We start from the raw sequence: 15,505 nt of genomic DNA, 5'->3' as shown, positions 1-15,505 counted from the left end.
CGAGATCACAGGGAAGGGGATGGCTATAGGCAAAAATCAGGCGGAATTCAAGCGCCTGGAGAAAGATAACGAGTCCCTGAAGGTACTATAGGCAGCTTCATGATTGTTTACATTTTCAAATGTTGTAACTGTTTGAGGAATTTTGTCAGAATAGTAGTAGTGAATAAACACCTCCTCTAATCAAATATTAACTTGCTAACAGTGACCTTTCTCTGAAGCAGAAGAGCCTTTGTTCTCCATTCAGATCACACCATAACACGATTAAAGATTGATGTTCTCCCTGTATGTCGCTAACACATCACTGACAGCCGTCTCTGTGTCTCAGGCAGAGCTTCAGTTGGTCAAACAGCAGCTGGAGGAATCCAAGCAGCGTGTCGAAAGTCAAAAGGCAGAGCAGCAGAAACTACAGAAGATCATCGCTGATGCTGACGCTGAGCAGATGCAGCAGAAGAAACAACTAGACCAGGTAAAAAACAAAGTTTATAGATAATATATACAGTAAACATATGTGAATAATTTCATTTCATGTGTCAAACACACACATCTACTGCAGTCATTTGTCTTTCTGTTCCAGCAACATACAGAAGAAATGATGAAAATATTGATAATGTTGATGATATTCTAATTAATGATCTGTAATCAAGATAAATTACTGCAATTAATGACAATCAGATGTTTGATAACCCTGACTGGTGTCCAACTGGTGGTCTGTTGTTGGGATCTTTGTCAAGGTGGCCAGAGAGCGGGACAGTTTGGGAAAACAGCTGCTACGGCGCAACGATGAGCGCTCGCTTCTGTTTGAGAAGATCAGGATTCAGCAGTCGATCCTCAGCAAGGGCGACTTCCACTACAGTCAGAGGATGGAAGACGTTCGTCTTCTTAAGCTGGAAGTCAAGAGGCTCCAGCGCAAGAAAACCATCCTGGACAAGGCCGCGCCAAACACTGAGGACCTGAGGTAAAGAAGAGTCGCACCGTTCTTAAAAAGTTTAAAAAAATAAGGGTGATGCCAGGACAAAGGCAGAGAATAGTTTTATTTAAATCGTATTTATTTTTTTAATCCTGAGATAATAATCACTTAGGATGATACACGATGAACAAAAAGGAAGGTTTAAAAAAAAAAAAAACTCTTTCTAGCTTTATTGAACATCCAGCTATACATTAATCACATTTATCACCTATTATAAAATCCTTCTTATTGGCTGCTGTGCTGATGTTCATAGTTTATAAGTGCTGAGCACAAACACTGTGGAGTCTTTGTTTTGCAGACGGGAAATGTTCCACCTGCAGAGGGAGCTGCTCAGAGAACGGATGAGAAACAGTGTGTTGGAGGAACAGCTGAAGCCCATTAATATCCACCGATGGAGGCGACTGGAGGTGAGGTGCTCGTCTGTGTGTAGTTGTTTTAATTCATAATCACTAGCCTGTGTGGAACAATGTAGTAGCAGCTAACATGAAGTGAAAACATGAATGAATGAATGAATAAATGAATGAATGAAGCCTCCAAACCTGAGGAAAGACATGACTGTTGAATAACAGCTGCCAGTTCTTTCTTAAGGTAGGAAGCACAGTTAGTTCTTAGATGCTGGTACAGTCAGTCACTGCTCTGTGGTGCATTTCGAAAAATTTTAGATTTTAGTTTTATCTACACCCTGAGAAGAGTCACAGCTCGTACTGACCAAGTAAACCTTAGTCCATGGAAATCTCACAGAGACTCTCTTACAGGGCAATGATCCTGACAAATACGGACTCATCCAGAAGATTCAGTCTCTACAGAAACGACTTATAGCTAAGACCCAGGAGCTTGAGGAACACGAACTTCTACTGCAGGTAACCACACCAATAAGAAATCATCAAAAAAAAGTTGTTTGTAGTGTGTGACAATATTTCATAACAAATTCTTATATATCTATCTCTTATGTATTAGCTTTCATAACATTTTTTTCTCACTTTTTTCTACATTGTTGTCTTTCCCAGGAAAAGGAGAAGCTGTACGTGGAGCTGAAACACATTCTGGCCCGGCAGCCTGGTCCAGAGGCCGCTGAGCAGCTCCAACAGTGTCAGTGGGCTCTCAGAGAGAGGACTAAGAAGCTCAAGGTGTCTACTAGCAGTCATCAGCCTTTTTGAATGTCCAAAATAACAATCACAACTATTATTATAATTATATACAGTATATTTACTTTATTGAGTTAAAATAAATTGACATGGACATAAAAGATTGGTTTTAAGTAAAATACTGTGCAAATTCATGTAAATTTAGAAAATAAATAGATAAATGAAATGTTTTATTTTCTAAGTCCAGTGGTCCTGAGCTCAGGAGTTTGAACTGTTAGACTGATCAATACTTTTACAGGTATGCTGTTTTTTTATCCACAGGTATTGATTGCAGAGCTGAGGATGTTGGACTCAAAAATGAACGAGTACAAAAGTGAGAACCAGAGATTGGCCAATGAGCTCGCAAACATCAAGAAGAAGTACCTCAGTCAGAAGAAGCTCCACAGGTGACATTCAACCACTCTCAGCTTCTTTCTTTGTCATGTCCTTGCATCAGTTCTGGTGGTGACTCTGTGTTACTCCACAGTGAGCAGATGACTCGGTCCAAAGTGGAGCAGCTGGAGTCTCTGCCACAGCTGAGCAGCAAATCTCACTTCACTGGAGGAGGCTTCAGGATTGACAACCCTGTGAGAAGATGATGGACGTTGGTATCTTTATTTTGAAATGTGTCTGCTTCACATTCTCCACAGTTTTTGAAAAGGACAGTAAATAAAAACAAAAAATGTAGTCTTGATCACACATATATTCCTTACAGCTGTCTCTCTGAACAACTCTGTGATGTTACTGGTATTTCATTAAAGGTAATGCTGTGAACAGCGCAAATTCCAAAACACACTTACCCAAAATATGATCATATTTATTGACCAAACTAAAATACAGTAATTTAATATTGTACATTTAAGAATATATAAATTAAGTTGGTACTTAATTACGAAGATTGTTTTTTTCTTAATTGTTTAAATAAGATTATCATTATTAGAAAGATAGATTTTTAAAGCTTTTAAATTCCATCTGTGTTGTCATATCATTCTAACCTGGTGCCTAATATTGACTTATTACTCTAGTATCTGTATAAAGTCACTTAAAATCAGAAATTTAGTTTGGGTGAAAAAGTAAATCATTTTGTCATGGCTTTTTTTGACGTGAAGTACCTGAAATCACCACAAGATGTCAGAATAAGAAAGAAAATTATTGTTCAAATTATGACAGTCAGGTTTGCAGTAGTGGCTTTTAAGTATTCAGTCACCTTAGTGGAAACATCTAACTTGTATTTCGACAATATTTTGAATATGAAAACATATACATATATTTTCTTACAATAATGTATTTAAGTGCATTTCGGGAATACTGTGGATAAAAGAAAACTAGTCTAAAACTAGTCCCTGGGTGTCTGTGCCAAGTGTGTACACACACAACCATAAACCTTATATATATATATAATTGTGATTTCTGTACGCCCTTCAACTAAATAATTTGTTTTACAGCAGAAGCTTTATCACATTTTCTTACACGACTCCACTTCGCTCCAAAGCCACTACGTGTTGTTGTTGGCTGTGTGTTGACAGCCGGCTGCAAGGTGAGACTTATCTACTTCTTATTCCACACTGTTACTTCCCTGGCCAACCCAATTACAGCATAACCATGGCAACCAGTATTTATGCAGGGCTGGCTGTGTGAGGGATGTTGCTGTAGCAAAGGCAGAGCCCTCGGACTGGGACAGATCTGCTGCATTCTTTCTTTTTTTTCTTTGTGTGTGTGTGTGAGGAAAGCCTTTTTACAGTGTAAGTCTCTGAGGCTGAACAGGATGTTCTGTAAAAAACTGATGTTGAACAGATAACACATCCAGGATGATAAATGATAATAATTAATATAACCAGATTCACTCATTGGTTTATGTTGTATATAGAAAAATATGATCCACCGTGTCAGGTGATTAGAAAATCACTAAATGATAGGAAAGAAAGTGCAGATTCTGCCAGAGATGGAGACAACAAAATAAAGGCAGTGTGGTATTTAGCAGCATCTAGTGGTGAAGTTATGTAATGTAAGTGAAAATCTCAATGTCTCAAGTTTCAGCATTTTTGTCCATGTTGCATGTGAAGAACACTGGATCAGTCAAAGCAGATTAAGTGTTTATAATGTCTACTATTTACTATTTGCTACTTTCTGCTATGATTAATAACCATAGACCATTTGTAAAAAGTAAATATTATACAAATGGCCAAAATGTCCCCAGTTAAAGACTGATGTTTTCTGGAACACCTATCGTAATAAAACTTACAGAATTGAGGAAATTATACTTAACTTAAGAAGTTATGGAGAGCTGGTCTGAAACATTTGTTTAGTCATCTTTGATAAAGCATACCTAATAGTTTACATTTTTGTTTTCCTACTCAGTTTTAGCTTCAGCTAAATTAATGTATTTTGTTTTACTTTTTAAGACTTTTTAAATTTAATGGTACAGTTGATTTCTTCCCCATCTTCAGTTTTCAATATATACATTTCTTATTTCTGGTCTGATAAGTAAAGATTATCCAACAATAAGACTAAGAAAAAAAACTGGTTTATTTAACAATGTATTTAACCTGGGATTTTATTTTATTGTATTTTATTTTCTATAGGCCTATGTTAAACTGACGGAGCAGACAGCCTGGATGCTGGGGGTGGAGCCATTGATTCTATATAGGAGAATACAAGTGCCTCCCTTTCCCTAATCCTCCTCCTCCTCCTTCATCTCCTCATGAATATTGAGGGATTAATGTGTGCAGTGCAGGAGGGAGGGAGGAGGCAGGGACAAAGAGAGTGGGAGACCATGGTGGTGGAAGAAAGAATACGGAGAAGCAGAGGGGAGAGGAGGGGTGAGGTAATGTCGTCAGAGGCCTGTCAGTACTCATGCGCAGTGAGAGCTGGGCTGGATGCCTATTGATTGAAAACAAGGGTCTGTGGTGGTAGGACGGACACGGGAGGCTGTGGGATAACGGGTGAGGGCAGGGACATAGATCCAACATCTGAGCACGCTGTCGTCTTTATCTCCTGATCTGTTTGTTTTTATTTCACACCCTCCATTTTACCCTGGGATCAATGTGACTGCTGCTGCTGCTGCTGCTGCTGCTGCTGCTGCTGGAGGGAAGGATCTGACGGTGAATCTGAGAAGAATCTGTCTTCACATCAGGGACTGCAGGTGATTTCTACTCCCCCTCCTCCTCCTCCTTCTCCATCACCATCCACACCTACATGAAGCCCACCTTCCCCAACTCATCTGCCTCTCTGCATCATCTCCCTTCCATCCTTGCCTAACCATGGCTTCCTCCTCCATCCTCTCCCCCTCTTCTCTCCCTCCCCCACCATCCTCCTTTCTCCTTCTCTGATGAGCTGATGACATGTATGTGTTGATGATAGGATGCGGCCATGTAGGCTTGAATTTTGCTCCCAGTAAAATAATCTTTGTTTACACAGACTATAACCTTACATTGTACATTATATTTTGGAAACCTAAATTTAAATGATGCCTTCAGGGGATGTCAGAAAAATGTAAACCTTCATTTTTCTTGACACAGACAGAGATATATATCAATATTTAAAAGCCTGTGATGGTCAGTCGGTGTGTTGAACAGTCAACAGAGTACTGCATCCATTTGTTGTTGAATCCCTTCATCATCGTCTTCCTGGCTCTGTTACATCAAATGACCTCTGATGAGCTTCTGTGATTGGTTCCTTCTTCCCACCTGAATCCTTGTTACAGTTAGTGATGTACCTGGAACCTGAATCCTCCCTAGAAGGTCACATCCAAAAAGGGCTGGTAGTGATTAACAGTAGTATAAACAATCAGTGTTACATTTTTGTCAACATTGCCCTGATATTTGACATTATTTATTCTGCTGTCTTTCATTATTTCACTATAGCAAAATGGTACATTAATGAGTCTTTTGTTAGATTCTGTAAAGTGTTCCTGTAAATGAACAGAGCCTTCTATTCAAAGGCAACCTTTGTCACTGCTCTGTGATACTGGTTTATCTTTTTGATTATCTTATCATTTATATCATTATATATTGTTCTTTTTTCCTGTAAAAACATACAAAACAATGATAGAAGGGATGATAGAAGTTTATGTGTGTAATTAAGGACATTTTTGGTTAAATTATAAAAATACAGGAACCTTTACGTCAAAGGATGTTACATTGGTCACTCACTGTTTACATACAGTCCATACAGTAACCCCTCCCCTGCACACTGATGCAGGAAGTACATTGAACACAGTTGTTATTCCCCGGCCTCCTCACTTAGAGTACTGGGTACATGGTACACAGGATATTAACTTCAAAACTAGTGATTATTTTGGGAAATCAGAACATCATTCTGTTGAAACCGTTTTAGTTAAAGACATAATTTGTTTACAAAATAAATAGTCAAGTTAGATAGTGGCGTTTAATCAACTACTTAATCCAATTCTGTTTGGCCAGAATGTATAAACTGACTGATAAATGAACTAAAATCATTAGTTCAGATTGATATATAGGCATGATGGGAAAATGCCGTTGACTTGTTCATTCATTTCCTTGTTGGCGTTTTTCACCAGACCAACATGTAAAATAGCCACTTACAATAACCTGTCACAACCTGTGCTGCTGTTATGGGTTCTGTGTGATTAAGCTAACAGTGAACTGGGTTAACCTTCCACACAGACTCTCATTCAGAAAACCCAAAGTGGATGAGAGCTGCTAGGAAATAATATCCAGCTGCAGTCAGAGCAGCAGTCTGCTGAGTGATGTGCTCAGGAGGAAGAGGTTGGTTTGGAAATGGACTCGTCTGCACTAACACCAGGCCACAGTCCAGCAAAACACACACACACACACACAGTGGCCTCACTAGTGTAATTACACTGCGTCATACAGACAGGTTTGTCTTAAAGTCTGACTGCAGTGACCAGTATAAGAGAGTCTATTTGAATGGCCGTACGCTGTAGTGAAATCTGTACTGCTTTCTACTGTAATAGCTGACAGTAGTAAGAGTCCTGGTTGCAGTAACAGGCACCGAGAGTAACACATTCACAATCAAAGTTACTGTCAGTGTGTACTGAGGAAGTGGACGGTGAATTTGATGGGCTAAAGTTCTACCCAACAAGTTCTACTAACATTAACTGGTTTATTAACACAATCACTACAGTCAGGTTGTGTTTTTTTATTAAAAATAAAATGCTTGAGGTGTGTAAAAGGTTAGAGAAGCCATTGTGCTCCTCTGTAATAATGCAACATATTTTTTAAAATATTTTTTTCTATTATTTCTCCCCTCAATCCGTGTTATTCAGTTCTTTATTCAAAGAAACATTTTCTATCTTTGAGCCTTGGATAATGAGACCTTGAATACTAAAACAAATTACGTAATAATGAGTCAACATTTGTGGATATTATGGTAAACATACTCCTACAGGAATAAAAATAAATAAAATCTTCTACAAATATAGTAGAAACACTACACCAATATAGTATTAGAAATACTACTGTGTAGTAGTGTACTTTATACTGTAATAGTGCTCTGGTTTTAATTAAGGGTAGATAAATTACCTCAGAGACCTCATGAAAAATGTGATTTTATTAAAAATGAATATTAGTGGTAAAGTCAAAGATGGTTCAAAAGAAATGTGTCAGTCAGTTTTCAAAAATATAAATATCAATATTTATGCAGAAATATATTTTTTTCTCACATTTCTTAGACATAAATGTAGAATTAAACCTTACAAAAACAAGTGAGCAACACAACAGCGTGATACACAATGACAGATCCTCCTGTCGTTTCCTGTCCCACAACAATGGTCACCTCATCACTTAATGCCCAGCAGCAGCTCTTAATTAACTGCGGTTTACAAACTAAGACAACTGGTAAGGGTCCCTCTGGGACGTGGCCCCCTTCTGGTACATCCTCCGCTGCGTCCTTTATGTCTAGACAACGTGGTGCCACTCCATATAAGGAGATGCTGAGATGATTTAGGAGACAGCAGATTGATTCTTCTGGGAATCCAGCAGATGGGATCCAATTAAAAACACCGGAGCATTCTTGGTTTTCATTTTTGTGGGCAGCTATTAGCAGCTTTGCGTAGTCAAGTGAACGACAAAGCGTGGGTTTTTTTCTTCCAGGCAGTTGACACTTCTTTGTCACTTTCCTTCTTGCAGGGTTTGGTCATCAACCTGTCAGGGGACGCCATGGAAGCCCCTCTCGTGTGTTTGGATGAGGAGTTCGAGGACCTCCGACCATGTCGGATGGATGACCTAGATCATTCATCCCTCGATCAGTATTCCTACTCCACCTCCGCCTCCTCCACCACCACCACCATCCCTTTGGCCTCCATCACCAGGGAGGACTTCTCTGAGCTGGAGAACTTCTCTGAAATGATGAGCTTCAAGTCCATGGAGGATCTGGTGAACGAGTTTGATGAGAAGCTCAACGTGTGCTTTCACAATTACAACACCAAGACAGAAGGCCTGGCACCCATACGCAATCAGTCACACAACCAGGAGGACGAGGAGCGGCTGCAGGATGAAGAGTAAGTGCTGAGGCCAAAAACCATTCCTGTATATAAACCCTCACTGCTCCTAATCTCTGGTGTTATGGAAGGAGCAGGGCGTAGATGTCAGAGAGGACACAGGTAGTGGCAGAAATGTGACACTACAATAATGGACAGAAACACAGCACTGTACACCAGTCATCTCTGATGTGACAGTGTGAAACAGAGTTCTCAGCTGCTTCTCTAGTGCGTGTTTGCTATTCTATTTTGTATTCATTTTCAAAAATTACCAAAAAGGGTTCCATGAGAAAATATTGGTCGACCATTTTACGTTATGTAAATGTGGATTATTTGAAATGTATCAATATTTACATTACATTTCTACAGAACAGATAGTTTCTTGTGTATACAGACAACACAGAGGGCTGATGCTGTACCTCTGTACCTGCTGTGTAGCTCAGCGTCCGGCTAATTTACAGTCTGCTCCTCTCAGTAAGTGCCTCCGGTTTGCTAAACAGTTAACACTGGTCAATATCCAGACGGCCCTTTAGCCTAATATAAACAAGGCAATTTGGCTTCAGTATCACTATCACTCCATCAACATTGGGAGCAATTAAAGGTGCAGTACTACTAAGTAAAGTCAACTGCAACTTTTTTTTTTTACTTTAATATGTGAACAAATGTGTGTATTTTTTCTGTTCTTCCTGTGTGTGTGTGAGTGTGTGTGTCAGTCTGTGTGTGTGAACATTTGTTTGGTTCTCTTGAAATGTGAACCGTGTTGAACCAGTGACCTGTGACTGCTGGGATTGTCTGCAGCTCTCCAGCTCCTGAACAGGATTAAGTAGTTAATAATAGATTGGTGGAGGAATAACCAGCTCAGTCCTAAAGCTAATGAAGGCTAACTAGCTGTTGTAACAAACTACAAATATTAGATTAGAATAATTAGTGTTTTTTTAAGAAATATAATATAAATACTGTATATTTATATATATATATATATAAAAGAAAAAATATACCATCTCAACTAAATAGCAACACAATCTGGTCATGCTGATTACGTAACACTGAGGCATGATTTAATGTCACTGCATGTTACTGAACCATCCATCTGTGTTGGCCTTCAGCCACTGCCAAGTGTTACATTCACTTGTACACATTATATGTACGTTACATGCTCTGTACGTAGGGACAAATATTTATGCATATAAATGTGATTTGGTTGTATTCATGTGGCCTTAAATGTATTTAAATACACATTTGTTTGCTACACAGTCCGGTCGTTGTTGCCTTACCAGTGCCGTCTGAAATGATGTCAGAACCATGTCGTGTTGTTCAAAAGTACTTCCTCCTCACTGTTCTCATTTTTGGCTTATTTATAACCAAAGGGTGAAGATGTCTGTGGTGTTTCACAAACAAAAACACTGAGGATGTGTCAGCTCTACAGCCAGGAGAGAATACTGGAGGGACACATTCCATTTCTTTTTCTTGCAGCTCTTGCTCTTCACCAGGAGTGTCCACAGCGGTGGTGTAGAGTCTGTGGTCTGTGGTCTGGTGTCACTGCAGAGTTTGTACCTCCTAATAGGAGCAGGACTTTGGGTGCTGTCCCCACATGAGACATTCATGGATAATTAAATATGAAGGATGACTGAGTGTGGAGGAGGCTCGGGCCTGGCAGCAGCTGATTGGTTTGTTGTTTGAGGCCCTGCAGTCTCTGCCCACATGTTTACTGGTCTCTATCATTCTAATTCATTTTGCTATTACAATAATAATTCATCCATCTTCAAACCCTCTACCTTTCTTTGTGTTGTTGGGTTAAACCTGGAAGGTCGTAGTTTCAATACAGAAACAGACTTAAACCAGCGATCTTATTGGTGTAAAGCAAAGGTGCCAATCACCATGCCAACATGTACAGTAACCATGGCTTGTTATGTTTAATTCAAGTATTTTTCTGTTTAGACACTTGAAGTGTTACAGTAATATACTGTCATTATACTACTGGTTAGTGAGTTTCTAATAAATGAGTATCATCTATCGTCCGTCTAAGGTTCAGCTCTGTGAAACAGGAAGCTCCTTCCAGGCTCTCTGTATCGCCCAGTGCTACAGAATATCCCAATATCCTGCAGTTATCATGTCAGACTGTTTTGAGTAAAAGGTTTGTTCTGATTGGATGTTGTCAGACTTGACACTTGCCATACCATGTAATCAGTCCTACGATAGACTAGTAAACTGTCCAGGGTCTACTCTGCCCTCGCCTGTAGATAGCTGGGGTTGGTAACAGCGCCCCCTGTAATTTCGAAAGGGAACAAGCGGTATATAATGAATAAATATAATATATATTAATATATATAAATACATAGGCAAACTGAGCATCTTGACTGATACACTGTTACCATATTACACTTGTTTGTTCTAAATTGTCAGGAGGAGTTCAAGCTCACTGAACTTTGACTGCTTTTGTGCTGTTGCTTGTGTTCAAGCCACACAGTCGTGGCAGTTGAGGTAGGCTCTGAGCTCAATGGCGTCCTCTGTCTGACCGGGCGTGGGCACTGTGTGCCACTGTGAGCAGCAGGACGACCAGCCTGGGCCAACTTTGGCCGGGGGCTGAAAAAAACAAAAACACAAAAGGCTCTGAGACAAAGGAGATTTCTCCTCTGGCTTTGTGTCACTGTCGCTCACACAAACATTTGCTGCTGCTGCTGCTGCTGTTGCTGCTGCTGTTGCTGCCACCAGGAGAAATGATGTGAGGAGCTTTATCTAGATCTCTGCTCAGGACTCCTTTTAACAAGTAGTAAGCTATGCTTATTTCTGTTGTGCATTGTTCCTCTGCAGCCTTCAGCTCTGTACATTAACCTACATCATCGACTCTCTCCACTGGAATATTGACTGCAGTACTGCTACTCTGTAGACAGACTTGGGAAAAAATGCTTTTATATGCAAAACAATAAGAAAACACAACAAAAATCTGCTCTCGTGTTGTTTTATATCACATCCTAACCATGTCATGTGTGGATACACCAGCTGAAATTGAACCTTTAAAGTTTTGTTTCTGTCTTGTTTTGTAATGCTACTTTATATCTTTAGATATGTGTGTATTCATGCTCTTCCTCTCTGTTACAGTGTTTGGGATGCTCTAACTGACAACTACATCTCTGCCTGGGACAACCCTGATCCTGAGGGACTCAACGGAAACCTTTCTGACCAGGAGGTACGCTCCATCTTTATATTTAATCAGAGTTAGACAGTTCACAATTAAGCCTTTAATTGAATTGTCCAGATTCTAATCAGTTTTATTTGAACATAATCTTGTTGTTAGATGTTTTACGGCACTAATGTCCTGTCATCAATACACTGGGTGTTAATTTTTCACACCATGGATTCAGCAACAAAGAACTCACAGCTTCAACTTACTGTATGCCGACACTTGAAGACATGCCTGACTAGAAGTGATGGCTCTGCTGAAGAGCCGTCGACTGCCCTCTCTCTCCTCTCCAATAATTGGCTGTCACATACAACTGGACACCAGGCGCTTAACAGTCCACACCATGTTTGCTCTGAGCAGACATTTTGTCTCCGATGCAGTGAGAGGAGGCCAGCTGTAATTACACTGCACCACAGCAGTCCACAGTTGTCACCTTCAGTTATTTTTAACTCTAAACAAAAGAGCGTTTTATTTTTTAAAGTGAAAAGTGTAGAAATGTCAAGAGGCCGATCAGAATCAACACTCTCCATCTTCATAAACAAACTAACTTATAATCAAGAATACTGAATAATAAATAATGCAATGACCTATGACCCTGTGATTTACAGCTAATAATTGAAGGTCATTGTAATTGTATGTGAAACTGCAGGAACTTTGTGTTGATGAAACTCGTGTCGTCGTGAAGTTCTTCTGACAGAAATCATCACTAGAACAGGTTTAGAGACAACACCCAGCCCAGGTCTTTGGACACACATTGACGTTGTGTCACATGAGTGTTGCGGCTGTGGTTGGTGGTTACTGTGAGACCACAGCTACAGCAGTCCACGATGTAGAAAATGTTGCTGACACCCACAGGACGTATAGAGCACCCTCTGTGTCAATGTTAGGACCTACAAAGACCTGACCTTGCACTTATTGGATTTAGTGTGGTACACAGTCAACACAGTACTACACACTGAAGTCCTACTGCGTACGACCAGTTGTTTAACAAATGCATTTCTTTTCACATTCTCCAGATTCACGAAAAAGAGGAGGAGGAGATGAATGAGAAGAATGAGAACGTCAGTTGTCTGAACGAAGAGCCTCTTATCACAGCAGACCAGGTGTGTGTGTGTGTGTGTGTGTCCTGTACACCACTGATCTACAGACAGGTTTATACAAGAGCACAGGGGACAGCAGGTAAATCTGCCGTTCCACCGTGAATCTGACAGGGCAGAGAGTCTTAAATGGGGGGTGGGGGGATACACACTCCAGATGGTTTATTACTTGTTGCAGCTCAAACAAGTCAATGATAAATAAACTAACAGCAGTGAGTCAGGGCGTAAACATGTGCACAGCCGCTGTGCTGCGTTTATGTTTACTTGGCCCTCGGGAGCTGAAGAGCTTCATCCTCGTCAGGTGAAAACAAATGGATTCATTTCTCATCCATCTTTATTCATTCATTACTTTATTTACCCCCTCTACATTCATTATGGGAAATTGAACTAATCCCAGCTGCCTGAACAGTTACTCACCAAATACTTTTCAAATGTATTTATGTTGTTTTGTAAGGAGGGCTGGGAGCAAATCCTAGCTGCAAATTAATGATATTATTAGTTTTTATTTGAACACAGTTCAAGCTGATGCCAAATTAAATATTTTTTTGGGTCTAACTAAAAAGCAATGGCAATATCAACAGCAAACGGTAGATGTTCTGAACAGAAAGGAGGGTCAGCACGAAGAGGAACAGGGCTGGTGGTCAGGTGTGTGGATTGGCAGCAGAGGTGCCTCCAGGTCAGGGAGCGTACAGAAGGGAAATCTCTAGAAGACTGGTTGTTTAATGGTCGGCCATCATAACATTCAGTCAACCCTCTGCAGACTGTGGAGATTTAATTTGTGGACTTGGCACACTTCCACTTTAAGTTCTTAAAAGCTTTGCTCTCCTGATAAATGCAGAATAATAAATCAATGCAGATCTCCTGATCCCTCAGCTTCATCTCTCTCTCTCCTGCTTTCACTTCCTTAAGGTCATTGAGGAGATAGTGGAGATGATGGAGAACTCTCCAGATCCTGGGGAAACTGAGGAGGAGGACGAGGAGGAGAGCAGCCACTGCTCCTCCAGAACCAGCCCCTCACTGCTGGAGGAGATCAGGCAGCTGTCACAGGCCTCCAACAACAACTGCTCCTATGAAGGTGCAACTAATGCAATTTGTTTTAATTGAATTCACTTTTTTTTTCTTTTTTTTTTTTGTTTACCAAATCTATAACTCTGTTTCCCTAATGAACTTGCTGATCCAAATCTGAGTGTCTGAGTATCTTCATGACTCCAGCGCCCCCTGTCTCATCATTTGTGTGCTCTACAGGCCTGAGCCTGATGTCCAACTCGGCACTAGTTGAGCTGCTCCACCGAGTTGAAGCCACCATCTGCGAGTACTCAGAGGAGCTGGTCAGTCAGCTGGCTCGCCGCGATGAGCTGGAGTTTGAGAAGGAGGTGAAGAACACGTTCATCACGGCTTTGATGGAGGTGCAAAACAGGCAGAAGGAGCAGAGGGAAAGCAGCAAACGTCGGCGTCGGGACAAGGCCCTGAGTCTACAGGGAGCAGGGACGCTGCCCACCAACGGAGGGAACACGGGACGCACTGAGAAGACAGGGGGGATGCCAGTCAAGGTGAGAGGGAGGGGGGAGGCAATGGCCTTGTCTTCCTGAAACACTACACATGAATATGCATGTGTGTGTGTGTGTTATGGCCTGTAGTTACAAATAAGTCACACATTGCTTTTTGTCACTGCACCAAAACATGATGATGTCAACAATCCATTATTGTTGCTGTGAAACATGGACGTCAATGTTTGGTCCACTGTAAGTGAGCGACGGCACACTGGTGTAGAGCTCTCCTCTTCCTCCCTCTGTTAGTGTAATGGATGTTTGGTCCATTAGCCTCTGAAGCATCTTCCAGTAAAAGATGTGAAAGTGCAGGTGACCCAGAGACTAATGGATCAGGAATCACAGAAGCTGTGTTGGTCAATTCCAGCTACATGTAGCTGCGTTGTGGTCTCAGGTAGGCTAATAATGCTGAAAAGTACAGAGGAGGAAATGACGCAGATCTACTAGAAAAACAATAAAAGAAATCATATTTAGAGTAGATCTGTGTAATTAACAGGCTTAAATAGACCTTGAAAGCAACATTAACTTTCAACAGTGACTTTATTTGTCTTTGTCTTTGTGTGGCACTGCAGCGTTTCAGCATGGAGGGGCTGTCCAACATCCTGCAGACTGGAATCAGACAAACATTTGGAAGCACAGGCAACGACAAACAAGTAGGGATTAAATGTCACAACTAACAGTCTCAACGCCCCCTGCTGGCAATGATTTTGCATGGTTTTACACACTTTTCTGTGTCATTACATATGCAAGTTGTATCACGTAATTCAGCAGGCATTACCTTGACTTGTGGTTGTCCTGATCAAACCTTTCACTTTAGTATCTGAACACAGTAATTCCATTTGAGAAGAGTGGCTCCCCTCCGTCTGTGGATGACCTGCAAATGATCACGAAAAGTATGTTTCTGTTCCACAACACAAGCTTGTCTTTAACACCAACCAAATTGACCATCAATCAGATGGATATATATATTCAGAGCTGTTTTGTTTTTTCCCTTCTAGTTCTTTTTGCTATGAAAGAGGACAGTGAGAAGGTTCCAACACTGCTTACTGACTACATACTTAAAGGTAACACCGACATGAAAGTTTTCACTTCATCAGTAAACTCACTGTAC

At 40.7% G+C, this 15,505-nt stretch overlaps 2 protein-coding genes across 2 annotated transcripts in view; both read left to right on the top strand.

The window, feature by feature from the left end:
* The window catches only part of cfap58 (cilia and flagella associated protein 58), a 9,384-nt gene extending 4,682 nt beyond the window's left edge, over positions 1-4,702 (top strand). The window contains exons 12-19 of the mRNA XM_008332482.3: positions 1-82; positions 326-466; positions 732-955; positions 1,266-1,374; positions 1,723-1,827; positions 1,975-2,094; positions 2,374-2,498; positions 2,579-4,702. Of these exons, the coding sequence (XP_008330704.1) occupies positions 1-82; positions 326-466; positions 732-955; positions 1,266-1,374; positions 1,723-1,827; positions 1,975-2,094; positions 2,374-2,498; positions 2,579-2,690 (1,018 nt within the window). The 3' untranslated portion in view covers positions 2,691-4,702. The remainder of the gene's footprint in view (positions 83-325; positions 467-731; positions 956-1,265; positions 1,375-1,722; positions 1,828-1,974; positions 2,095-2,373; positions 2,499-2,578) is intronic.
* Positions 4,703-4,895: 193 nt separating this feature from the next.
* fez1 (fasciculation and elongation protein zeta 1 (zygin I)) overlaps positions 4,896-15,505 on the top strand; it is an 11,890-nt gene continuing 1,280 nt past the window's right edge. The window contains exons 1-10 of the mRNA XM_017041431.2: positions 4,896-5,033; positions 5,184-5,233; positions 8,220-8,590; positions 11,669-11,756; positions 12,767-12,853; positions 13,757-13,922; positions 14,093-14,397; positions 14,967-15,047; positions 15,212-15,287; positions 15,393-15,458. Of these exons, the coding sequence (XP_016896920.1) occupies positions 8,250-8,590; positions 11,669-11,756; positions 12,767-12,853; positions 13,757-13,922; positions 14,093-14,397; positions 14,967-15,047; positions 15,212-15,287; positions 15,393-15,458 (1,210 nt within the window). The 5' untranslated portion in view covers positions 4,896-5,033; positions 5,184-5,233; positions 8,220-8,249. The remainder of the gene's footprint in view (positions 5,034-5,183; positions 5,234-8,219; positions 8,591-11,668; positions 11,757-12,766; positions 12,854-13,756; positions 13,923-14,092; positions 14,398-14,966; positions 15,048-15,211; positions 15,288-15,392; positions 15,459-15,505) is intronic.

The sequence above is a fragment of the Cynoglossus semilaevis genome, chromosome 19, assembly GCF_000523025.1.
Source record: "Cynoglossus semilaevis isolate Cse_v1.0 chromosome 19, Cse_v1.0, whole genome shotgun sequence".
Lineage (NCBI taxonomy): Eukaryota > Metazoa > Chordata > Actinopteri > Pleuronectiformes > Cynoglossidae > Cynoglossus > Cynoglossus semilaevis.
The sequence above is the reverse complement of the archived record's forward strand: the minus strand, read 5'-3'. Positions and strand labels throughout refer to the sequence as shown.